Here is a 26,485-nt window from a genome sequence, read left to right as displayed (position 1 = left end):
ACTGCTGATAAGCAATTCTAATAGGGGAACAAATGAAAACTGGTATATATAGGCAGCGATGCTTTGTTGAAAAATGAAGGAATAAAATCTCTGTTTGAAGGTATGAAATGCAAGGTTAACAATAAATATAAATATACTTTCTGGGGAAAAATAATGCTAATGTTAACTGAATATATATTGAAGAATGAAAATGAGGCCTTTAGTTATATTAGATGAAATATTTGAGACGGTAAATATTATTTGAAGATGCAGATGTTAAAACACTTGTAACCAAACGACATGCTGTATGTGATGATGTTTTTTTTTCTTTTTTGTCTTCCCTCCCCCCTTTTTTTAAACCCTAGGTTATTGTGGTGTCTATTAAATATACAACAGAGAGATACGGGATGTGTGTATGGGGGGAAACGTAGTAGGGATGCACCTGTGATCAAATGACATATTGTATGGGATGATGGTTTTTTTTTTCCCTCTCCTTTTCCCTTTGTTTTTTTTTTCCTATTGTTATGTGATGTTGTCTATGTAATAAAAAATAAAATTATAAAAAAAACAACAACAAGTGTTACATCAGTGTTCCTTCAATACCTCTCTGATATAAAGACAGGAATAAAGAAAGTTCACAAACAGTTAATATAAGTGGAGTTACATTATAATTCTAATGTTCATTGTGGACTTGATGATAATCTCTAATTTTACAGAAAATGAATCTTTGAAAAAAAAATCAAATCTCTATGCCAGCGGTGTCAAATTGGTGGCCCACAGGCAGGATATGTCATGCACAAGTCATGCGCACACCATCTCCACGAAGGGATAAATGTAAAATGTCACGTGACAGTAACGTGACATTGCAGGTTTGACACCCGTGCTCTATGTTAACTTTATAAGCTATTCTCATATCACCCCAAACAGAAGAGATTTGCAGCTGGGCCTTACTTTTTAGCACATAGCTCAATTGATTTCTGAGTTAATCCAAATCTGATTGGAAACAGCTCACTCACTTAATAAATAAAAGCTCACAAAGAACCTTGACCTATTGCATTATTTTTCCCACCTAATACACAACTTTCTTTTCACTACAGACTGATTCCTATCTTTTTGTTTTCTCCTTGACCTTCTGTTCTCTTTGCAATCTTCAATTTATTTTCTTTCATTGAACAGTCATATGTCAACTAGAAAATTCATTAAGTGTTGCATACATTTGGAGGATGATTTATTGCATTCTTTCTCTTTAAAGTGCTATGCCTTTGAAGTGTTTGAAGGCAACTACCATAGATCCTTTGGCAGAACATATAAGTGCTTAAGCTCACTGTGTTACTCAAGTTTATAAAAAGGAACAAGTAAATGGTAAACAGCAAAATAAATAGCAAAAGAAATGGAAACACAAACATATTTTCCAATTTAGAGATATGAAAGAAGGAACATGGATTATTTGAACAATGATTCCAGGAAACTCAAATGTGTCAAAGCATTGAATCACCCGCTGGCTCAAGTACACAACAATCTCTTTCACATAAATGGAGTATTTGTCTCTAACTTAGATTTCTCTCACAGTTGTTCTTTTTCCAATTTCCATTTCTCTTCATGTTTCTTTCTTCAGTATTTCTTTAGCTAGTCTACTTTGCTTCATCTCTTCAATTTTGCCTGATTCACAACTTTGGTTCTTTTTCCTGGGTCCTGCTGTTTCTATTCTGTACTGAAACACAATAGCAGAGAGGAGAGGAGGGAGAGGGAGGGCTGGGGAAGTTTTAAACACTTAATATTTCCATTATATAAAAAGCAGTTGAATCCTCTTGATTTAAAAACATCTAAGACAGTGATTCTCAACCTGTGGGTCGGGACCCCTTTGGGGGGTCGCCAAAGACCATTGGAAAACACATATTTTTGAAAAAATACAGAAAACATAAAATAATTTTATGGTTGGGGTCACCACAACATGAGGAACTGTATTAAAGGGTTGTGGCATTAGGAAGGTTGAGACCCACTGATCTAAGAAGATGAAGATCACAATCCTTTGGATAGACATATTTAAGATGACCAGATTTTAACATTGGTAAAGAGGGACACCATTGACTGGGTTTTTTTTTTTCTTGATTCAAAGTTTAAAAAAAATCGGGACTCTTTAGTTAATGCTACCTTCAATCCTCATGAAGGAATAATCCAATTGAATTGATTAGGAATAAGATGTTCTGATAGAATAAATGGTCTATGGTTCATTTATTTTTATTATTTATTAGATTTTTATCCCACCTGTCTTATTTTTACAAATAACTGAAAGGCAGAAAACATACCTAATCTCCCTTTTAATATTTTCCACATAACAACAACCCTGTGAGGTGGGTTGGGCTGAGAGAGAACGACTGGCCCAAAAGCAGGACTCGAACTCATCTTCCCTTGGTGTGTAGGCCAGCCCTTTCACCACTACACCAAAAGGCTCTCATTTAGTAGGAAGACACGGAAGAGGTTTTTTTTAGTGTAATGAGGGAAATGGGGGGAAATTCGGCTTGAAGCAAGATTTCTGGGATAGGGTCTTTCTTTTTTGGGTTGGCTTTAATGCCCATCTCTTGGCATTCTGGGAGTTCTCCCCTGGGAAGGAAGCTTTGACAGAAATATTATTTTTGCTCCACTAGAAAAGGCCAAAGTGAGAGGGAAAGGCAATGATGGTGGGGAAGATGAAAAATGAACTTTAATCACATTTACTTTTCATCTTTCTCGCCTGCTTAATTATTTTTATTAGTTTATCAGAATATAAAAGACAAAAAATGAAAATAAGGGGAAATTAAGAGTGGAAAAAGAGAAAAAGGAGAAAGTGTGTGGTAGAAGGGGAAAAGGCGGGGGAGGCATTGACTTCTGACTCTTTTTTAGCACAGTAGAAGATAATAACATTACAACCTCAACTTTTTACTTTTACACAATAATATATACTACCCAATTCTATAACAACAAACTATCTAATCAGGAAAACCAAAATCACAATTTCATTTTTTCCACCGCAAGCCCAAAATTTAAAAGTGGTTTCCACATGGAAACTAAAAAAGATATGTTCTTTTCTTTGAATAAAGCAATCAGTTTAACCATCCCTACTTTTCATCTTGCTGTGATAACATATAATTCTGTTCACACCTATTAATCTTTATAGACTATCATCATTTATATTAAAAAGGGAAAAACCTTTTTTTACATCCATTTTAACACTTTTCTTTAAAAATATTTAGCAAGAGGGAAAGGCAGAAGGAAAATGCCCCATTTTTCCTGTGCCTCAGTTGCTATGGGGAATGAAAGGACCAGGGTTCCCCACCCACCCACCCCCATGCTGAAAAGAACCCCTGAACAACTTTGTGCAGTGCACAGCTCCATTTCGGTACCTTTTACTGCTCAGTTTGGTGCCATTTCCATCAAAGATTTGGAAAAAAATCTTCTTCTTTCCTTATGCTATAATTTTGACTCTGAGAAGGGTTTGCTGTTCTTTCTGACCTTTAAAATGATACATTTCAGTGACTCTTTCCCTGTGCTTGCCTTTAAGAAGCACTCCAAGTCAATCCAGAATGATGTAGATGTTAATACAAAGAACTGAGCAAATTAAAATGGTGAAATTAGTCCCAGGGAAATATTTTTCAAAGAAACCTTGATAGTGATGAGGAGCTCCTCGCGCGCCACCATTTTTCCCACACAAGCTGACCTCCAACCTCCGTGCCCCTCCCCTCTGGGAAATCCAGGAAGGAACAGTCGCTACTTCTCTAGCCAAAGTATTTCCTGGAGCTCTATGGTACTGGGTCATCTTTTCTTATAAAAGGAAGTAAAAAGGGGGGGGGGGGTGTTTCTGTTTTTTTGCTTTAATGTTTTAATATCTTCAATGAAAGTACTGAGACATAGAGAGGGGTTAGAGTAGACAGAGTGTCTTTTGTCTTGCCCCGGTTAGGATTTCTTAAGCAAATCCACTGCGCTTTCAACATGAAGCCAAAATCAGGACCTTTTTAAAACGCTGTGGGATGCGGGACAAATTGTTAGAAATCGTGACTGTCCTGCCGAAAGCAGGACGTCTAGTCACCTTAGACATATTCCAATTTGGAATGAGTTTATTAAATTCTTTCCTTAAGAAATTTTTTAAATGTAATCTCTGTCTGATCAGTACCACCATCTGGTGGCAACCATGATCATTACAGGAGCAATTGTCTCCATGTTTCTTAGTATAGATAATCCTCAATTTACAACAGTTCATTTAGTGCCCATTCAAAGTTAAAACAGCACTGAAAAAAGTGACATTATCGTTTTCACAGTTGCAATCTTTGTAGAATCCCCACAATCATATGATCACAATTCAGATTCTTGCCAACTGGTTTATACTTATGCAGCATCCCTGGGTCATGCAGGGACATGCAGTCAGGGGAGGCAGAGCGTCACCACTGTCAGAAAAGAAAAAAAATGTAAAAGGAAAAAGGCAAGAGCTGAGGTCAGGCTGAGCTAGTTGCTGCCAGAGTCACCATGGATGACTTTGCTTAGTGCTTAAGCTGTTTAAAAAATCCTCTAAAAAAGCACCCTCTACAGGAGGCAGCAGGAGAACGAGGTGCCTCATCTAGTCTGACTTTATGATCACTCGAGCAGAGCTAAGCAAGGGTTAAAAGCCGAAAAATTCCTGATGTAGATGAGGCACGTCATTCTCCTGCCTCCTGTAGAGGGCATTTTTAAGAGGCTTTTTTAAACAGTTAAGCAGAGTCATCCACACGGTGACTCTGGCAGCAACTAGCTCAGCCTGACCTCAGAGCTCATGCCTTTTTCCTTTTACATTTGTTTTTCTTTTCATGAAGGCAGGCAAGAGCAGAAACAGCTGGAAAAGGTACATGTGTGGGTCGGAGGGAGGGGGAGGAATTCAAAAAGTTTGATTGCATGCAGAGCCACGTTGCCTTTTCAAACACACACACACACACACACACACACACACACACACACAAACCTGGATAAAAGTATATAAGCCCAGCTTCACTGATTACAAGTTTGAAAAGGCAACGTGGCTCCACCTGCAATCAAAGGCTTGGATCGGAAGGCAGCAGGGGAATGAGGGGTGGGGTATGGCAGAGGAGCTGCTTTCAAGCCATTGGAAAATATATCCAATCCAACTTCTGTGTTTGTGTTTGTTTGAGAGTGAGTGAGAGAGGGATCCAACTTCTTTGTGTGCGTGTGTCTGTTTGAGAGAGGGGGGAGGGAGGGAGAGAGGGAGGAAGGGGAGGGAGAAGAAAAAGAATGAAGGAAAACTTTTTCGCAAAGGAGAAAAACAAATGCTGTTGCTTTAAATCGGAACTGAGCATGCCTGGCTGTGGAATTCTGGGAGTTGAAGTCCACAAGTCTAAAAAAATTTGAAACCCATGTCAGTGTCTCACCAGCCATAAACCTCACCATATGTCACTGTCATGTGATCCTTTTTTTGCAACCTTCTGAGAAGCAAAGATTCACTTAACAATCAGGTTACTAACTTACCAACTGTAGTGATTCACTTAACAACTTGGGCAAGAAATTTGATAAAACGGGGGAAAACTCACTTAACAATGCCTTACTTAACAACATATATTTTGGGCTCGATTGTAGTTGTAAATTGAGGACTTGTAATGTTCCCATTTTTGCAGGGAAAACAAATTATTTTAATCATTTTGCCTCTCAGCTTTAATCAAGGAACTTCCTATGAGTATTCTTCCTTTTGTTCAGCCTCATCTTCCTCTTCATTGTCCATATTTTCATGCAGATATCCAAACAAATGTTTCATACTAATAAGAATTTGGGAGTAAAGCAGTTTAGTTTCTCATAGGAACCCTTCTTGGGAATGAGGGGGACAGACCATAAATGTATTAGAGATGGAGTCTTAAATTAAGAGGAACTCTGAGAACAGACCTCTGAAAAGAAACTTGGCATAACTTGATGGAGATATGTAATGGCAGTTAAGTTGCACTTAAGATTGCTCTGTCTTTTGATTTGTGGTTTTAGTCAAAAAGATTGTAGGTTGGCAAACCTGTGTTAAATTGGACACTGTTTGAAGGCTTGTTAGTTGGTGAGTTTCTCAAAGTTCATAAAGCACTAGAGGGCAAATTCAGAGGAGAGAGGTTGCTGAAGACAAAGAGATGGAGGTGCTGTGAGACTCATCTACCCAATACAAATGCTTCTATTGGAGTAAAGATGACAAAAGATCAAAGGTTACTTGCCTGAGGAATGCCAGCTGTCAGCCTGACTCACGGGAAAATTACAACCAGTAGCTATAGACACTTCCTTAACCTCAAATGAGGAAATATGTAGGGCATAAAAATAAAAGAATGCCTACATGTAAATTCCATATTGTAATAGTGTATACATGTCCAGCTAAAAAAACATTTATGCCAGATGATATTCAGGAGTAAAAGAAAAATTATTTGCATAATCACATAACTTTAAGCTGGAAAAAATAGAGAGTGAAAATCACTTTAGCTGATATGACACTAAATTATGCTTGCAAAGCTTGGCTGTGAAATCATAATAGATGAATAATGTTGGCTGCTTATACTGAGTTTTGATCAAATCCTGAGAATCCACAGGAACCTCCTGTGATAAGTCAGATGGGAAATATCTCCTTTTCAGTATAAATGAATAGATGGAGGAAAAGAATCTTGACTTCCTGACTCCACCTCTATCCCCCATTGTAATAAAATGATTAGGTAAGACATGTGTAAATAAATTTGTATTTTCTTCCCAGGCAATCAGCTGTACCATCTACTTCAGATTTTGGTTTGGTAGTGACAGCCACATTTACTCTGAGGGGAGGGTCACAGTAATTAGGAGATGAAACATTGTATCATCTCAGATCCATTTTTGCTAGTACTTTAATCATTCTGGTCTTTAGCTTTTCTATCAATTTGATCTTTTCATTGTATGACATTAAGTAGGTATTGTCTCTTAGCAACCACATAGTTTGACTTCCTGTAAGATGATCTGTTCCCAGTCTGGCCTTTCATGTTTTCCATGATGTTCTCATCCCTGCTGTAATTGAGTTCATCCACCTTCTTGCTGTTTGTTCTCTTCTCTAGCATTGTGAAGAGCTCCCTTGTGAAGAAACCCAATGGATTAAATATGTTGGGCTGTGAGCTAGATCAACTGGCATTAAACAATTAAAGGACACAAGTAAGTAAATAAGTAATTTAATAGAGGTAATACAGTTCTGTCCCTTCCAAAATGCACTTATAAACAAGAATCAAATTATTCAAATGCATCTGGGGCAATTCTAAGCTTTCAGAGACAAATACATAAGAAGGATTCTTGCGAATATACTGTCACGAAGGTATGATTTTTACACCATTTAGTTGGATGCTGAGGCCAGTTCTGCATAAACACAATGAGAGGGAAATTCCCAGCAAGCCCATCACAGATAAATCTCCCAAATGTATCAAATTTGGATGTCAACAATATCAGCTAGCAAATTGGTTCAGTGTTTGTGAATTTACTTTATAATGTTTTCCCAAAATGATTTAAAAAATACTTATGGGAGAATAAATACATCAGATGCAGTAACTATTGAATATTACTTTAAAATCAATTTTCATTTTGATCAGTTGCAAAAATCAAGCAGACTAATAGATATTATCATTTTGAAATGCCTTGAAAGTTCTGTTAATACAAGTTATTTGCTTCTAATTCACTAATCAACTATATAAATATTCAAGTTCAATATTTAATTGTTCCATGAGAAATATTAGTAACATTGGACAATAGAAAAAGCTGAATATTGTAATAGGAAGTATTGCATATTCAACAGTCAATTTTTTTTAACAAAAAGTAAACATGGCATATAACAGGACAGACATCTGAGTCCATATTTTGCTCAATTTTAGTACATTACAAAATAGTATCCAGAGCTAATTTATTCTCTTCGCTTTTTGTCTTCAGTCTAAATATTCTCTTAAAACATGAAAACAATCATGTAGTATAATATTTTTATAAAGTGAGGATAAAGGCACGCTTTTCTTTGACTCAGTTCTGCTATGTAGAATAGCTAGGAGATCTTTTATTTCATACTGTCACATTCCCGATATTAATGTGCAAAATTAAGAAGGGAGGTGCGAAGAGTCAAAATTCTGATGTGTAAAAATAACTGCAAGCTTTTCAGGAAATGCGATTTTCATGCAAATATTATTTCCAGGGATATCAGCAATCCAAAGAAAGATGTGCAATGTGACTTTTATATAGCAGCTTTCTTCTCAGAGGGATCAAATAGGATTTCCGGATTAACCTCTTTAAAAATAATTGTTTTAAATAAATATCTTGTCTAAAAGTTAGTGTTCCTTAAACCTACAAAAGAATGGAAATATCAGAAAGTGAAAAACAAGAAATCTTATGAATTAAATTTATATATTTACATAAAGAAAGATGTATAGATATTTAGGTTTATTATATCAGGGCTTTAAAGATCTGGGTGACCACTAGATAGGAACAGATATACAGGCAGTTCTTGATTTACAACCATTCATTTAGTGAGTGTCTGAAGTTATAACAGCACTGGAAAAAGTGACATAACCATTTTTTTTACACTTAGGACCACTGCAGCATCCCCATGGTTGTGTGATCAAAATTCAAGTGCTTGGCAAGTGGCATGTATTTATCATAGTTGCATTGTCCTGGGGACATATGATCACCATTTGCAACCTCCCAAAACTTGGAATGGGACAACTTGTTGCAGCCATCTTACTGTGGCCAACACGGTGTGGGCATCTCGCTACAGGACAACTGGCTACGAGACAGTTCCACACAGGATAATTCAATGCAATAAATGTTATCTGCCACTGTTTCTTAAATATTATTTCCATTGACCAAAATGGAAATAATGTAGAAGCAATTCACAATTTTCGCAATTTAATGAGTTTATATGCCGCCCAATCCCGGAGGACTCCGGGCGGCTTACAAATACGAATGAAATAAAAAACACATAGGGGAAAGAATACAGACAATTAAAAAAAACCACAACATACATTTGGTTTAACTGGGGGTTGGACCTGATTTAAAAATCAGCAACCCCAGGCCTGTCGGAACAGCCAGGTTTTGGTGGCTCTTTGGAAGGCCACAAGGGTGGGAAGGGTCCGGATCTCTGCTGGTAGCTCGTTCCACAGAGCCGGAGCAGCTACAGAAAAGGCTCTTCCCTGAGTGGTCGCCAGTCGGCATTGTCCGGTCGACGGCACCCGGAGGAGGCCTAGCCTGTGGGTTCTTATCGGACATTGGGAGGTGTGTAGCAGGAAACGGTCTCTCAGATATCCAGGTCGAATGCCATGTAGGGCTTTAAAGGTAATCACCAGCACTTTGTAGCGCGTCCGGAGACCAATAGGGAGCCAGTGCAGCTCGCGGAGGATAGGTGTAACATGGGTGTACCGAGGTACACCCGATATCGCTCGCGCGGCTGCATTCTGGACCAACTGTAGTCTCCGAACACTCTTCAAGGGCAGCCCCATGTAGAGTGCGTTGCAGTAATCGAGCCTTGAGGTGACGAGGGCATGAGTGACCATTTGAAGTGCCTCCTGGTCCAGATAGGGTCGCAACTGGTGCACCAGGCGAACCTGGGCAAAAGCCCCCCTGGTCACAGCTGACAAATGATGTTCTAAAGTCAGCTGCAGATCCAGGAGGACACCCAAGTTGCGGGCCCTCTCTGAGGGGTGTAAACTTTCACCCCCCAGGCTAATAGATGGAAAATCCAGACTATCCTTGGGAGGAAACATCAAAAGCCACTCGGTCTTGTCTGGATTGAGTGCCAACTTGTTTACTCCCACCCAGACCCTAACAGCCTCCAGGCACTGGCACATCACCTCCACTGCTTCGCTGAGTTGGCACGGGGCAGACAGATACAATTGAGTATTGTCCGCATATTGGTGGTACTTGATCCTGTGCCGGCGAATGATCTCACCCAGTGGCTTCATGTAGATGTTAAATAGGAGGGGGGACAGGACCGAGCCCTGCGGCACCCCATAGGAGCTGAGGTGGCGCAGTGGTTAAATGCAGCACTGCAGGCTACTTCAGCTGACTGCAGTTCAGCAGTTTGGCTGTTCAAATCCCACTAGCTCAAGTTTGACTCAGCCTTCCATCCTTCCGAGGTGGGTAAAATGAGGACCCGGATTGTTGGGGGCAATATGCTGACTCTGTAAACCGCTTAGAGAGGGCTGAAAGCCCTATGAAGTGGTATATAAGTCTAACTATTGCTATTGCTATATTTGAGGGGCCTAGGGGTCGATCTCTGTCCTCCAACCAACACCGACTGCGACCTGTCAGAGAGGTAAGAGGAGAACCACCATAAAACGGTGCCTCCCACTCCCACCTCCCCCAGTCTTCGCAGAAGGATACCATGGTCGATGGTATCGAAGGCCGCTGAGAGGTCAAGAAGCACCAGGATAGAGGAAAATCCTCTATCCCTGGCCCGCCAGAGATCATCGGTCAGCACGACCAAAGCAGTTTCAGTGGAGTAACCAGGCCTGAAACCCGACTGGAAGGGATCAAGATAGTCAGCTTCATCCAAGGACCGTCGGAGTTGAAAGGCCACCAACTTCTCAACAACCTTCCCAACAAAGGGTAGGTTGGAGACTGGATGATAGTTTTTAAGAATAGCTGGATCCAGAGAAGGTTTCTTAAGGTGAGGTCTCACCACCGCATCCTTTAGGGGCTGCGGGAAAGATCCTTCCTGTAAAGAGGTGGAACCAGCCTCGTGTAACCTCCTTGCTGGCGGAGACCAGCCAGGAGGGACCCGGGTCCAGTAGGCAGGTGGAGGCACTTACAGCTCCCATGGCCTTGTCCACTTCCTCAGGAGTAACAGGTTGGAACTCAATCCAAGAAATCCAATCAAGGCCCACCCCCGGCATCTCGGCAGGAACTGCCCAAGGGGAGTCCAGGTCCGTCCGAATCTGGGTGACTTTGTCCGACAGAAACTGAACAAATTCCTCAGCTCTACCCTGCAAGGGTTCCTCCACATCCCTCCCCTTCAGAAGGGAGCGAGTAATCCTAAACAGGGCGGCCGGGCGAGATTCTGCGGATGCAATAAGAGTGGAAAAATGCGCACATTTTGCCGCCCGTATCGCCATGAGATAAGTCCTAATACAGGCTCTTAGCAGTGCTCGGTCAGATTCGGAGTTACTAGCCCTCCAGTGTCCCTCTAGGTGTCTCTTTTGGCGCTTCATCTCCCGGAGTTCCTCAGTAAACCAAGGAGCCCTCCTGGATCTACTGCCGCGGAGAGGCCGCAAAGGCGCAATCCGGTCAAGAGCCCCAGCTGCCGCTATATTCCAAGCAGCGACCAAGGACTCTGTCGGGCTGCGGGCAAGGGAGTCAGGTATGTCCCCAAGCTCCGTTTCAAATCCCAAAGGGTCCATCAGGCGCCTGGGGTGGAACCACTTAATCGGCTCCAACTCCCTGCAGTGGGGGAGTGGTTTCCAAAAGTCCAGCCTCAGTAGGAAGTGATCTGACCATGACAGGGGCGAGATCTCAATGCCCTCCAATTTCAGATCATGCCTCCACTGCCCCGAGAAAAACACGAGGTCGAACGTGTGTCCCGCTGTATGAGTTGGGCCCAAAATTACCTGGGTCAAGTCCATAGTTGTCATGGAAGACATGAACTCCTGCACCCCGTCGGAGCGTTCGCCAAGAGATGGCAGGTTGAAATCCCCCAATACTATAAGTTTGGGGAATTCAACCGCCAGTCCGGCTACTGACTCCAGGAGCGCAGGCAGGGCTGTTGCAACGCAGATGGGAGGTAGGTACATTAATAACAGGCCCGTTTGACCCCCAAGGTCCAACTTCACCAGAAGAGACTCACATCCGACAATCTCCGGAGCAGGGATCCCACGAGGAACCAGTGACCTTCGGATAATGGCAGCCACTCCCCCACCCCTTCACTGGTATCGTGGTTGGTGGAGCACCTGAAACCCTTCAGGTCACATTTCAGAGAGGGGGACTCCTCCCTCGTGGCCCAACCAGGTTTCAGTAATACATGCCAGATCTGCCCCCTCGTCTAATATCAGGTCCCAGCCGAGGGGAGCTTTGTGAATCACAGATCTGGCATTTAGCAACAACAAACTGAGGCCAGGGCCCGGATCACCCTTGCCACATGGTCTTTGAGATAAGCTATTGGGGCCGGAACGAGGGACTGCTGTGACATAACGAACCCTCCGTCCCCAGTAATGGCCTGCCCTGAAGCTCCCGCCATACCTGCCTCTCCCAAATGTAACCGGGATACTCCGGCACATCCCCCTATCCGTAGACCCCTCTCCTCAACCCATGGCCCCCACATTCCTCGGCAGGCCATTCACCCCACACACTCCGGGATGAGAGGTGTTCCGGGCCCCCATCCACTTCTGCTTCTGCACTCAGCGGAGGGGGCCCCAGGCTGCACTCTCAATCCCCTCATATGCACCAAACAGCCATACTTAACATGCACACCCCACAATAACAATAAAAACAGTAGGTACAATAAAAACAGGGGATAAAAGTTAAAACTAATAAAAAGTGGGCTCATCCATTAACATACGTACTCACACACTCCACATACTAGGACAATTTGTGCAAATCTTAGGTCTTAAAAGTTGTGCAATGTAAGTCTAAAAGTCCGGAAATAGGCGTGATGGTTGAGAACCAGCAGTGGCAATGGATGGTAAACAGGAGAAAATCCGACTTCTCCTCTCCTGTAGGCCAGAAGAAGGTCCAAAGGTTCAAGGTAGTAGGGACAAATCGAGATGGGGGGGGGGCTCGGATATTCCTTAACATGTGCGTAAACCTTCCCGCACATGTTAAGGAATGTCTCCAAGCGACCACAGTCCGTAGCGCCGTGATAAAGAAACTTAGGTGGATTAAATAAGCAGCAGTGGTGGGGAACATTTATTGAGATGAGTTATCCTGCATGGCTTGGTGAGTTGTCCTAGACCCTTCCCAGCTGGTTTCCAACAAACAAAGTCAATGGAGGAAGCCAGATTTACTTAATGGCCACATGACTTAGTTAATAACTGAAGTGATTTACTTAACAGCTGTGGCAAAAAAGAGGTCATAAAGTGGGGCAAAACTCACTGAATAACTGCTTTGCTTAGCAATGAAAGTTTTGGATTGAATTGTGAGAGTAAGTTGAGGACTAGTCTCTGGAGCGTTGCACCTTGTACTATATACAGTAGGGCTACAATTGCCTTTTCTTAAACAAAAGAGCATACAAAATAGAGAGCTGTTATTCTACTTATGTACAGTATTAGCAATTACTGAGTTAAACGTAGCAGTGGAATTTAAAATATATTTAAATCATAGCTCCAGAAATTTAAAACAAATATTTAAAATAGCATTACATACAGAAAAGTTAAAATGATTGAAAAAAATATATAAAAATAATTTATTTATATGAAAACTGTAGCATTTAAAAATGTACAGCATTTTTACACCTCTTTTTGTGAAAGAGGTGAGAAATTTGTGGCTGAATACACTTCTCAGCAGTGTACCCAGTATGGCCTCTGTGGAAGATATATTACAAGCTGTTCTGATTGAGAAACAGAATTCCAAATAACAAAGAGAGAAAAAAGTGGTAACAATGCTCTGTGAAAAAAATACATAATAAAAAATGAATGTTACCATAAATAGGCCAGAATTTTTTTTAACCATGCAGAAACTTACAAGGTCTGGTCAAGACTACACTGAAGTTCCTTTCGTATAAGGCGGAGTAAAAACTGTAAAAATGTTTAAAAATAATTACATGTAAAGTATTAAGAGCAACAAGAAATAAAAAACAACAAATTAATGACATCAATTCTTTATCTAAATAGTGATTTGCTGAATTTTAAGAGAACACCAATTTTTCATTTCAATCTTTAAAGCAAGGCATTTGACCGCCTGGGAGTGTGCGGAAGTGACAGCACATTCAGATTACTAGTAACTCATTGATGTATGATATTTTAGGTTTATCTCCTTCTGACCAAAGTGGAGAAATTTAGAACAAATTCCAGAATTATTTCAGTAAATTCAGTAAGAATAAAACTAGGGCCTAACAATATAGCAGCCTAAAATCACTACCATGTAATTGTGAATCTTTATAATATGTGGTCTTGCAGCAGTCATTAACTTATGCAAAGAGCTCTCCCTTGTGGAAATTTATTTCAGGCCATAAGGAAGAATTAGATTATCATAGAATTGTTTTAGTTGCTGTTGTGTGTGCCTGCAAGCTAGTTTTTGTCTCCTGGAAATTGCCTGGTTTAGTCTCTGTGGTTTTCTTCGCAAGTTTTCCAAAAGTTGTTTGCCCTTGTCTGCTTCCTAGAACTGAGCAAGAGTGAATAACCCACGGTCACACAGCTGGTTTTGTGCCTAAGGAGGGCCTAAAATTCATGATCTTCTGGTTTCTAGACTGTGCCTTAGCCACTACATAAAACTGCCCCTTATATTTTAGTACTGTAGGAATAATCTCTGTGATGCTATTTTAAGAACATATTTTTAAATATCCCTTTTTTAATGATATGTTCATGAATGTTACTGTTAGCTAACATATAAATTATGCTATGACATCTACTGGTGAAACTTATTTAAATAAACGTATCCTCTCTTTCCAGTAAAAATATTTTAACAAGCATACAGAAATTGCAGTACAAATAGCCCAGCATGTATCCAAATGCTCCTTTGGGTAAAGTGCCCACACTGCAGAAATTTATGCAGAAGCATTAATAATTGATTATACCATGTTTCAACAAATAAGGGAACAGCAGTACGGTATAGTATGACTTACCAGTAAGGCACAGGCATCTGCTATCATCAGCATGTAAAAGACATTGTTCCAACCAGATGAAGAAAGAAGACCAGCTAACAATGGTCCCAATGCTGCACCTAAAATACCATGCACATACATTAAATACAGTGCAGGACCTGAGGCACATAATACTTCAGAATGAGTTTGAAAACTCACAACTGAATTTGCAAGCTGTTCTGAATGACAACAAATCCAGCCCATTTTTCTTCCTATCCTCACCCATTTCCATGTGCAAATCATCAGCGGAATCAGAGGGCTGATGGTAAGCTAGTCCTCTTGTGACATTCACTTCACTGGGTTGTAGTTGGTGTTATAGGAGTGCAAGCAGAGCACCATTTTTCAAGATTCACAACTTGGGGTCTTGTCATACTTACCAAGTTTTTATTGAAATGTCAATTTAACTAACATATTTGCATAAGGATTCTACCACTGCACTGCACTATAGTGTGTGTGTGTGTGTGTGTGTGTGTGTGTGTGTATGTGTTTGTGTACCTTCACCATTGAAAAAGGATGATGATTTATAACTGATGCACATAGGCATAGGGGGCATCCCTACTGCAACCTTTTAAAAAAGTAATTCTCACACTGATTGAACATTCCCCAAATCTGGAGAGGATCAGACTGGGAAAGGCCAGTCAAGAGTTTCTTATCAAACTTTTCAGCCTTTTGTTCTTGAGGAGGATATCATACCTACGGAGCCTGTTCCGTCAATGATGGCTGTAACAGTTGAGACAGCTTTTGCATTTCCATGAAGACTTTTATGGGTACCCTTTAAAAACAAAATATTTAGATAGAAATAATTAAATACAGAGAAGAAAGACAGTGATAATCTTCATCTTACGTGTATTGTAAATCTTTCTCACATTATTTGATGTAACACTGAAAAAATGTAATTATAATATTGCTACTGAATATCACTAACATACAATATATTTTCCTCCTCCTCTAGAATTTGTGTTCTGAATTTTATATGTATTTATTAAAAACAATACAACAAAAATACTGTAGCAGATAATATGCTGCATACAGAACAGAAAAGGACTCACCAGGTCAGCAGAGACAGCTGTTGTGATCAATGCATATGGACCATTTACAAGAGCTCCACAGATGAGCAGCATAACTTAAATTTAAAAATTAAAGTTAGTATGTATTTATGTATTATTTAATTTTATCAATAGTCAGCAAATGCAGGATCTGTTATTTAATTTTATCAAACATTGGAAAACTCATACTAGTTTGTTATTGAAAGGAATAGGCAGAAGGAAAAATATATGAGTAAACTCTACTAAATTCAAGTTCTAATTCATGTGGAACTTAGTAAGCTATGAACCTTTACAATAGGTGTGTCCCTCTTGAAGCACATAAAGGAAACACAGAGTGCAATGTTTTAAAATACCGCTTTAAGGAAGTATCACTAAGGTCGATGGTGCTCATGCTATTTATTGTAATGAAGATTTTTATTGCGGTCATTAACCAGCACAGCTATTTATAACACAATACTTAATGACTTGTACTTCCCCTTGGCTTATTTATTAGGTTTTTATCCTCCCTTTATTACTTTATAAGTAGCTCAAGGTGACAAGCATATTCCTCCTCCTCTTTCCTCCCCCCCCACAACAACAGCCCTGTGAAGCTAAGAGAGAGTGACTAACTCAAAATCACTCAGCTGTCTTTCCTGCTTAAGAGAGGACTAAAATTCACTGTCTTGCTGTCTAACCCAGCACCTTGGTTGCTGGACCTAAGTACAGGGCGGGGCATAACCTTTTCCTAGGGGGTCACAGCAACACTTGTAATAACAACACAAATAATTCATACACCATTCGAAAGCCCATCAAAAACTGAGTTTATTGACATGATTTAATAGTCAGTATGACCACCATTAGCCCTTCGAACAGCATTCAAACGAGGTGGATAAGAACACAACAAATCTTCAAACAGTTCCGTTCGATTTTCCAGATTTTCCAGAGGGCGGGGCATAACCTTTTCCTAGGGGGTCACAGCAAGATCGACAGCAGTTTACAACTTCCGCGACACCTCATTTTAAAGCCCATAAAAAACTGAATTGAATGAGCTATTAAATGTTAAATTTGTTTCGGTTGAAACTTTGAGAATGAATTTGGAAACTGTGTTGAAAAATCTGGAAAATCGAACGGAACTGTTTGAAGATTTGTTGTGTTCTTATCCACCTCGTTTGAATGCTGTTCGAAGGGCTAATGGTGGTCATACTGACTATTAAATCGTGTCAATAAACTCAGTTTTTGATGGGCTTTCGAATGGTGTATGAATTATTTGTGTTGTTATTACAAGTGTTGCTGTGACCCCCTAGGAAAAGGTTATGCCCCGCCCTGTACCTTAATAATCAGTGGTTAATAAATAATAGTTAATTGCTATGGGCAATTAAACCACTGATAAATGTAAACCTTGTAATGGTTTACTGATACCCTACTATCTACTAAAGCAATGACTGTAGCTAGAAAGAATCAGTGTTGTTTTTTCTTATTTACCAAGGTAGAGAAATATTTTATTGAAGAACAAAATTACCATATTTTGGAGTATAAGACGCACCTTTTTCCTTCAAAAAAGAGGGTGAAAATCTGAGTGCATCTTATACACTGAATACAGCAGTTTTGCCTCCCCCCCCCTTCATCAAAATGGCCATGCATAGCCTTTAGGACGCTTCCAGAGTGCTCCTGGCGGCTGTGGAGGGCAAAAATGAGTGAAAATGGGCCAGTTTTGCTTGTTTTTGCCCCCCAGCCCTCAGGAGCACTCTGGAAGCCTCCTAAAGGCTATGCATGCCCTTTTTTGACAGAAAATGGGCCCATTTTTGCGAAAAAAATGGGCCATTTTTGGGAGGTCTGCGGAGCGCAAAAACTTTTTTTAAAATTTGCCTCTTCAAAATCTTGGTGCATCTTATACTCTGAAAAATATGGTACTTCTTTTCTTTTTACCATCTCTACAATCCAAGCTTCTGTTCTAGTGTTCTTAGACAATAAGTTGAGGATTGGGAAAGGAAGAGGGTGAGAAGACGACAGCAAGAAATGACCGTGATCTGGTGATGTTTTCAGTTTGGTTGGGCAACAATACTTGATAAATGCTTGTGGCCAGCACTCTGTTGATTAGCAGACTTCCTTTATGAAAATAGGAGCTGTGTAAACTATTTTTTCTATCAGTTTGTCTCATCTGATTGTCTTTCCTTAGTTGTTGCAAAGTATGATCTGACATGAAAGAAAGCAAGGTATGGCCCAGATCATAGCTATTGCTATGAGTATTACTGATCTGAGAAACAAAAATTCATGAATTACCCTACTCTTATGAGTGAATAAGGAAAACAGAAAATGAAGTGAAAAATATATAATTATGAATTACAATTTTAAAGCTGTATACATTAGATATAGAATGACTATCTCAATTTTCTTCACAAAACTGCCAACATTTTCAGATGCACAGCTTGATGACTTCATCCTTTGAGAAAGTCAGTGTAAAAGAAAGTAGATGTAGAGAGGCCTGGATGACATAACTTGAAGTGGTATCACTTAGAACATCAAGATCGAGTCTCTCTAGTTTTAGAGAGCTTGCAGGAAAGTACATTATGATGGAACATTAGACAATCTTTTTTATCAGTACCTGCAATACCATAAATTAATGGGTTTTGGTAGAGGCTTCATCACTGAATGGGTTAGCCATTTATCTGAGATGCTTTACCTGGTTTCTTGCACCGAGTTGGCAGTTGAACCCAATGGCTAAATGCCCTTTCCCATCTATTATTAAGCATGTCCCATTTCTTATTATTAATAAATCTTATTCTTAGTATTGATTATTAATATTCTTATCATTAATTATTATTTCTAATTCATGTTATTAATAATTAAAATAATTAATTGTTAATTATCATTATTCTTATTATTAAACACATCATATCTTTTCTTCTTCTCTAGGGAGCATTGCCTGTCACCTAGATTATGACAACTTTCCCCAAATATACTTTCCAATATTGGGTATATTGTAATCCAGAAAACATCTAGAGGGCACCTTATTGAGGATATTGCCATTGATACACATCACTTGAAAATTATTTGTTTTGTGAATCTTTCATTCAGAATAATTTATTTCGTCTTAACAGAAATTATTTCAGTTGACCCAGATTGTTAGTTTTAACCATAAAAATTCCAGAATTAAGTAACAGTTGCAGTGGATTTGTTTAAGCAACCCAAATGAAGGAGGTAGGGAAAAGGAAAAATAAATCATAAAACTTACTTATTGTGACCTCAAAACCCATTTTGCTGATTGCAGAAAATATGTACAGCTAGGACAAATACAAATAGCAGAGTTAGTTCAAACCATTCGGTAATAAATCAAGCTGTCTTGGCTAGATGTCAATTACAAAATTAGCATTATTTTTCATTCTAGAATTCTATTTTCATTTGTCATTATTCAAAATTGCAGAAATGGGTATAGTTTGCTCTAAATAAAGAAAAATGCTTAAATGCGCACTAGGATACAAAAATGCAAATATATTTCATTAAGCCTGCTTTTGCTTATACATTATACCATATTTTTAGGAGTATGAGACACACTTTCCCCCCTAAAAGAGGGTGAAAATTTGGGTGCATCTTATACACTGAATTTAGCTCCGCCCACACACCGGCCCCCACCCTTCAGCTATTTTCGGCCTCGCAAGTTGCATTTTAGACCTCTGCCTAGACTCTTGCCCTCTGTGCCTTGTGTTTTCAGCCTCCAAATGATTGTTTCAGACCCATTCTAGGCTGCAGGGATCGCCAGAGAACGCCGCCACTAATCATCGCCTCTGCGCATTGCGTTTTCGGCCTCTGCACATTGCGTTTTCGATCTCCTCATGCCCCATTTTTGGCCTCTACATGTCGCATTTTCAGGTGGTTCTACCGGGGATTGCTGCCACCCGGAACTCATCCCTGCTGCCTGGAACTGCCCAAAAACACAATGCACAGAGGTCAAAAAGCCAGTCTGGAACAGCTGCTATTTGGTTGGACCAATTCTGTGCTGCGCCAGCTGTACTCACGAAAGCTGCCTAAGTAGATCAGCTGCATATTTGAAGCTGCTTTTCAGCCCCAAAGAGGTTGTGAGGGCGCACGTTCACAACCAGTGAATTGCAGTGACATGCAGTCAGGAGAGGCAGGGCTTCACCACTGTCATCATGAAAAGAAAAAAAAAAAAAAAGGAAAAAGGCTGAGGCAGTTGCTGCCAGAGTCACAGTGGATGATTCTGCTTAGTGCTTAACTGTTTAAAAAAGCCTCTTAAAAAGTGCCCTCTACAGGAGGAGGCGAGAGACCCACGTGCCTCATTTAGTTTATCTTTATGATCACTTGAGCAGAGTTAAGCAAGGGTTAAAAGCCGAAAAATTGCTTATGTAGATGAGGCACGTGGCTTTTTTTAAACAGTTAAGCAGAGTCATCCATTGGAGGCTCTGGCAGCAGCTAACCCAGCCTGACCTCAGCAGCTTTTGCCGTTTTCTTTTTACATTTTTTACATTTTCATCATGGCAGATAAGAGCAGAGTTGAAATCCTCTGTGACACAGCTGGAAAAGGTATGTGGGTCGGAGGGAGCAATTCAAAATTATAAGTAATTTTTTATTGTAAGTAATTTGTGTGTGTGTGTGTGTGTGTGTGCGCGCGCATGTGTTTGTTTCTTCACTTCACTCAAACAAACTCTCTCTCAATTTGAGAGAGAGTTTGTTTGAGAAGAGAGGGGCAGCCCGCCAGCAGAGGTGGGTCTTTTACCCGCCTCTGGTGGCGGGCTGTCGCTTTCTTTCTTTTGCCCACTGTGCCTCCATTCCCTTTCTCTTCTCCCCCCACTGGGAGCCCCGTCATGCTCCCCTCCCACTTTCCTCCTCCTCCCCCTCTCCCCTTTCTTCGTCAGCTGCAACTGAGCGAGAAGGCACTGCAGGGCCAGGCCCCTCACACCCGCATCCAGCCCGCTGGAGCTTGCTGCGCCGGGGGAGGAATGAGACCCTGTTGTCCCACGGAGCCCACCACCACTTGAGCGGGGAGGAGGAGGAGAGCGGTGAGGTCTTGTGCTGGCCGGTCGGCCAGGCGGGGAGTAGGTCAGGCGGGGATGGGTGGGCTGGCTGGCTGGGAAGGGGGATCATGGCCACTCAGGTGGCCCCCGAAGCCCCGCCACTGTGTCCGCCATACAGGCGGGATGCATCCCGTTCTATGGCAGACACAACGGCAGGGCTTTAAAGTCCTGGCGCCATAGAGTGGGACGCGTTCCGCTGTATGGCGGACCCGATGGCAGGGCTTCAAAGTCCCGGTGCCGTGTCCACCATAGAGTGGGATGCGTCCCGCCTGCATGGTGGACACAGCGGCGGGGCTTCGGCGGGGCTTTTGGAAAGCCGCGCCGAGACTTTGGCACGGCTTTCTGAAAGCCCCGCCGAAGCCCCGGCGCTGGAAAACATTGGGCAGCTTTTGCCTGCTTGCCTCACTGGCCATAAACCTCACTGCATGTCACTGGTGAATTGGTTGTTAATGTTCACCTCTAGGAACAGCTGATTAGGAGTATTCCGGAGGCTGATCCACCCGCGAATCAGCTGCTTGTGCTGAATCAGGCTGCGATAATGTGCTGAAGCTGACCAGGCTGTTTACTAAGGATGCTAACCAGATGAATACCAATGGATGCTGGTAGGCAGAGGCAGATTTTTTTTTTCTTATTTTCCTCTCCTAAAACTAATGTGTGTCTTATACTCCGGAGTGTCTTATACTCTGAAAAATACGGTAACTTAAAAAGTCATCAACACTTCCATCATCATCATCATCCAGCATCTCATAACTTACAGTGGGTCCAGCTATCAACAGCATCATACCACAAGTTGTAGCCCTTTTTTTGAGTCGGTCTGATATTACACCTGCTAAAATTCCACCTGTATAAAAAAGAGAGAGGTGCAAAATGTAGCAATGTTCTTTGCACATTCAAAACTGAACAAAACAACACTATAAATAAACACTATATCTGCTGTAGATGTGTGGGGGGATCCTTCACTTCTGATTCTTAAAAAATGAGAATAGCCCACTTGCATCTCCATCATAGCCTTTGTTTATGTTGTATGTTTTATTTTCAAATATGCACAAAGAAATCTGAGCACTTCCTATGAGGATTAAATGAAAAACTCTTAGATCATTTTTAATTGAAAATCTTGCTAGGATCAAGAAAGGATGAGGGTGCCTAAAAATGATGAACTAGAAAGAGCAGCAGCATTTCAAATTTTTTTATTATAGTATGAAATACAGCACAGCTGAGCCAGAAATAAATAAGCTCAGTTCTCTCACACACTAAGTAAATCATAAAGGAGCAGAGCTGATTTCAAAGTGATGGGAGTTTTACATAAATCACATTGCTGAACCCTATAAATGTTCAATTTCTACTCTGTTAACAGTAGTATTTGTTCCATTACTTCAGTTATCACTGTTTGCTCCCAAAGATATTTTTCTTATCATGACATAAGATATGCCACTATATTTTCACCAATCTTTTACTTAATATAGGAAAGATAATATTGTTCCTGAATCCATTCATAGACTTTACAGAACTATTTTTCTACATCAGTTCTGAATGCTGCAATTTCTATTTAACTATATTCTATCTAAGAATATATTCAAATATATTCCAATGATGCCTACTTTTCTGCCCCATACAAACTGTTATAAAATATCAAAACCATCACTCTCATCCAAAACTTCTGCCAAACTGCCACCTCACACCTGCGCTTTACTATTGCTCAGTCTGCATGGACCCCAGGGGAAGGTGGAAGGGACAGAGAATGCTTGGGGAAAAGTGGAAGTAAGGGAAATAAGTTGCGTTTGTCTGAGACACCGTTTCAAGGTCACTCCATCACTCCGCTATGTGAAGAATGCAGCTGCAAGCCAGCTTACACCCAGAGTCACCATTTCAAAAACATCTTCTTTGAAATTGATTGGACGATGGGAGGGCAGCAATGGGAAGTGCCTAAGACGGGGGTTTGACATGCAAATTTCAGTTCTGGCTTTGCTCTGTTGTATTTCACTTGACCTTTAGTAAACTATACCTTTCTCATCAAATGGAGTCAAAGATCATTCTTACTTAAAGGTTCAAGTTGAGGCAATCTGACAGTTCCATTAAAGACACACTCCAATAATTTTCTCAAATCAGCAACCAAGCTTTAATTATCAGCATCTACTCCTTGTTTTAAAGTATTTCTTGTCTCTAATGCTTCAGAATTTGTTCTAAAAATCCAAAGACTCATATATGTGTAGGTTTCAATAATAAAAAGGTCATAGGTGCACACTCACCAAAAATTCCTCCAACATCAAATAGGGTAGAAAGATCACCTGCCTTTTTGGCATCAATATGCTCTACAAATGAAAAATAAAAATATATCGGTAACAGTTTAAATATATTCAAGTGCCATAATATATCCCAAGAAAGCAGGTACACATGTCTAAATACATTTTTGAACTACAATAAAGAGAAAAAAATTATTGGATCATTTGGAATCATACTGAACTATTTTGCATCCCATCTTGTGTCTAGTATTAAAGTAGAGGAATCTCAGGTCATCTCATATATCTGATATTAAGCTATATAAAAGGAAAACTCCCTTTGAGGCAGAATTTATTTTGTGGTTTTTTAAATGTATTTCTTCTCTTAATAAAGGATTGTTCTAATATATTTCAAAATGAAGTACAAATAACGGATTGTATGTTTTATTGTTACAAATACTTTTTTAAATTGAAGTTTTTCTTTTAGCAAATGGTACTTTATATAATTGGAAATTATCACACTTTTGTTTAACTTACAAAAATAACTTAATTCATCACATCTACTAAATCAAATTCTGAGTAATGTTTGTCTGTTATTATGCTTTATTTACTATTTTTTAACACCACCATTCAAAAAGGACTCAGAGGAGTAAACTTGTGACTCACTGAATTTTTAATAGTGTACCTGGAAAACGTTTGGCCATATTAAACTCTCTCTAAAATATGATTTACGGCAATATTTTATATGACCAGCCTTACATAATTCTTTAAACTAGGACACTTACCTACATTAGTGATGTATAGTGGTAGCCAGAAAAGAAAAGTGTAGCTGACTAATTTGGCAAATAATAGGCAGAGAGAGAATTCTACCACTCCCTACAAAGAATGGAAAATAAGATTAATTTGAAAAGAAAAAAACAATAAGCATTTTACTTTGAGATAATTTTTGTGCAAGGATTTCTGTACATCATATGTGTCCACTATTATACAGATATAGTTGAATGATAATATAGGATCATACATAAACAGCCTATATTTGAGGGGTAACCACTGATACAAAGCAAACAGCATGGTCTGCAGTCACATACTCTCTGTAAGATTGACCAATAAAATTTATTTCAATATATGGGATAATGGATCCATCAGAAGGTTCCATAGGAAATCAACGAATAAGGTAACATCCAATAAAACTCTTTTGCAATCATGTAAGAGTGACTGTGATCTTGCAATTCTTTTGAACTTGGGGGGGGGCGGGGAGAGGAGGAATCTTCTTGCATAATCTATTCTAATCTCTCCTCTCTGTTAAGTGCACAACCTTTTTTGCTCCTTGAATGTTATGCTAGCTAGAGGGTTTCCTTCTCTGAAGTAATATCCACTAATATACAAAGCCATACATTAACAACAAACCTGATGGCTTTCTAGGGATCAGTAGGATTGATTCAGGTTTCAGTTTCATTAAATCTTCTCCTTTCAAAGGAATTATTGTTAAATTGTCAAATTCACAGTGTGATGAATAAAATCAGGGGCTTTCAATTGGATTTGAAGATCCAGCAGCCTTTTGCTGTGTACACATACTTTGATACAGTAGAACTGAATCTTGAAATCGAAAAGATTCAAGTCTGATTGTAAATTCAAATTAGAAATTGGTTGATTTGCATATTTCTAATGGTTTTATTCCCATAGTCCCCACATTCAAATTAGAATTTGGCTGAGGTGCATATTTCCAATGATCCCCTACTACCATTACTAGAGAAGCTGGCATACTCACAGGTATTTGCAAAGCACCAGTGAAACTTATAGCAGCATTTCCATTTTCAAAGTGTTTGTATCCTCCATTAAGATTCCATGGCTTTGTGCAATTCTCATTGCTTCCTAGCAGACAATGCATTTCTGGATCCTATAAAAGACCGCATCAAACTCAGCATAGGCAGTATTTCTCTTCTCTTTATAAACCAAGCAACTGAAATATTGTAATGTACAGTAACAAAATAATAATGATATATTGATATGCTATTTATATACGGATACTGAGCTCAGAGCACAGCTATGGAGTAGAAGGCAGTGCTTCAGAGTAACTATTATGATTTAATTAAGAGGGAGGAATAGGAGTTTCTCTATTTTTCATTCCACATATTATGGACTTTCTGTGTGGAGTTTGCAAAAAGATAAATTGTATCCTTAGCTTTCACTTAAAAAGTCTTAAAGGCCTAATTGTCAATTACCTTTGCAAGGCCACATGGAGCACAGAGTCAAAATGGCGCTTCAGAATTTAAACTGACCAGAATGAACAAAGTTGCTTCCTGCAAAGGCTTATGTGCCTTTGCTCCTTCTTTATGTCTTACGGGAGGGGCCAATCATCTCCAAGCCTTACTCCTGAGTCACTCCATTTATCTTAAATGTTCTTGCCTTCTGGCAGCTCTGTGCATGTGCACAGTGGGAACAGGCTCCCCCTGTTCCTTTGTCTTCCTGATGTTTGACTATGGAAGCTCTGGAGGCAGCACCTAACTCTCAGATGGCCCTGGCCCCCCTCTCTGCCTCCGACACAGAGTCCACGTTTGAGCCTTCCTCAGACTCCAGGACTGGGCCATGTTCCTCCCCAACCTCCTCACTATCCGACTCTGCTGCCAGCTCGGCAGGCCACTGGCAGACCACAACAGTCACCTGTCTTGCTTTGATGCAACTATAGGCGGCTTACAAACATTTAATCAGTGCATTAGTAAAGGAATCAGTATTTAACAAGCACATTGGTAAAGTAACAAAATGTTGACCTTTCTTAAAACTTTGGAATGTTTAATAGGATGTTTAATAGGATGTTTGAATAGACCACTTTTTCTATTCTATCATCTGAACTGGCTGTTTCATCTTTCCTAAGGGTAAAGCCAGCAATATCGGAGTCTAACAAGATATTTTTAAAGCAGTAAAAGTAATCGCCCACCCAAATTAAACCCACATGATACACTGATCTACACAAGGACAGATAAATGACAATGAGATCTGATTATGAAGAATTGGAACAAATGTGATTAAACAAAGACTATTTCATTAAGTTGCATGAATTTTTCTATAGCATGCAGATGTTGTTCAAGGATTGTAATAAGTACTTTAAAATTATTTGTGAAAATATTTTAGCTTTACCCGAGATGTATCTGCTATCTTACTGCTTAATGCTGGCTTCAAAATGCTGAATTTACTGGGGACATTCAGGTGATGTTTCTGAAATATATTTCAATAGGTGCAATTAAGAAGGATGTGGCAATAGAAGATTGGGAGGGGAGGGCAAAGGAGCTGGGACTGGAGCAACAAAAGGAACAGCAGGTACTGAGTTCATTTATGACAGCGGGATGATTTGTACCATCTCTATAAAGAGGATATTAGTAGAAATTGTCTTATTTGGTGTTAATCAATGGGCATATGTTATTTTAATTCATTTTATTTTATTTAATCAATGTTCTATGACTACACAAATCACCAAAGCAA

At 40.0% G+C, this 26,485-nt stretch overlaps 1 protein-coding gene and 1 pseudogene across 3 annotated transcripts in view; both read right to left on the bottom strand.

Moving 5' to 3' along the window:
- Positions 1-7,132: 7,132 nt before the first annotated feature.
- SLC37A1 (solute carrier family 37 member 1) overlaps positions 7,133-26,485 on the bottom strand; it is a 35,796-nt gene continuing 16,443 nt past the window's right edge. For 2 of the 3 annotated variants that reach the window (XM_087721698.1, XM_087721699.1), the window contains 11 exons: positions 26,144-26,221; positions 24,777-24,905; positions 23,794-23,884; positions 23,039-23,101; positions 21,548-21,633; positions 18,995-19,043; positions 15,787-15,860; positions 15,431-15,509; positions 14,720-14,817; positions 13,621-13,673; positions 7,133-8,295 (listed from right to left, as the gene is read on the bottom strand). In XM_087721698.1, the coding sequence (XP_087577824.1) occupies positions 8,280-8,295; positions 13,621-13,673; positions 14,720-14,817; positions 15,431-15,509; positions 15,787-15,860; positions 18,995-19,043; positions 21,548-21,633; positions 23,039-23,101; positions 23,794-23,884; positions 24,777-24,905; positions 26,144-26,221 (816 nt within the window). In that variant the 3' untranslated portion in view covers positions 7,133-8,279. The remainder of the gene's footprint in view (positions 8,296-13,620; positions 13,674-14,719; positions 14,818-15,430; positions 15,510-15,786; positions 15,861-18,994; positions 19,044-21,547; positions 21,634-23,038; positions 23,102-23,793; positions 23,885-24,776; positions 24,906-26,143; positions 26,222-26,485) is intronic. The other variant, XM_087721700.1, reaches the window with a different exon arrangement.
- On the bottom strand, positions 8,302-13,277 carry LOC148044413 (uncharacterized; annotated as a pseudogene).

Source organism: Thamnophis sirtalis, unplaced genomic scaffold, assembly GCF_051295495.1.
Source record: "Thamnophis sirtalis isolate CommonGarterSnake01/CBP01778 unplaced genomic scaffold, rThaSir2_p1.2 scaffold_8, whole genome shotgun sequence".
NCBI lineage: Eukaryota > Metazoa > Chordata > Lepidosauria > Squamata > Natricidae > Thamnophis > Thamnophis sirtalis.
This window is presented reverse-complemented; position numbering and strand designations above follow the sequence as displayed.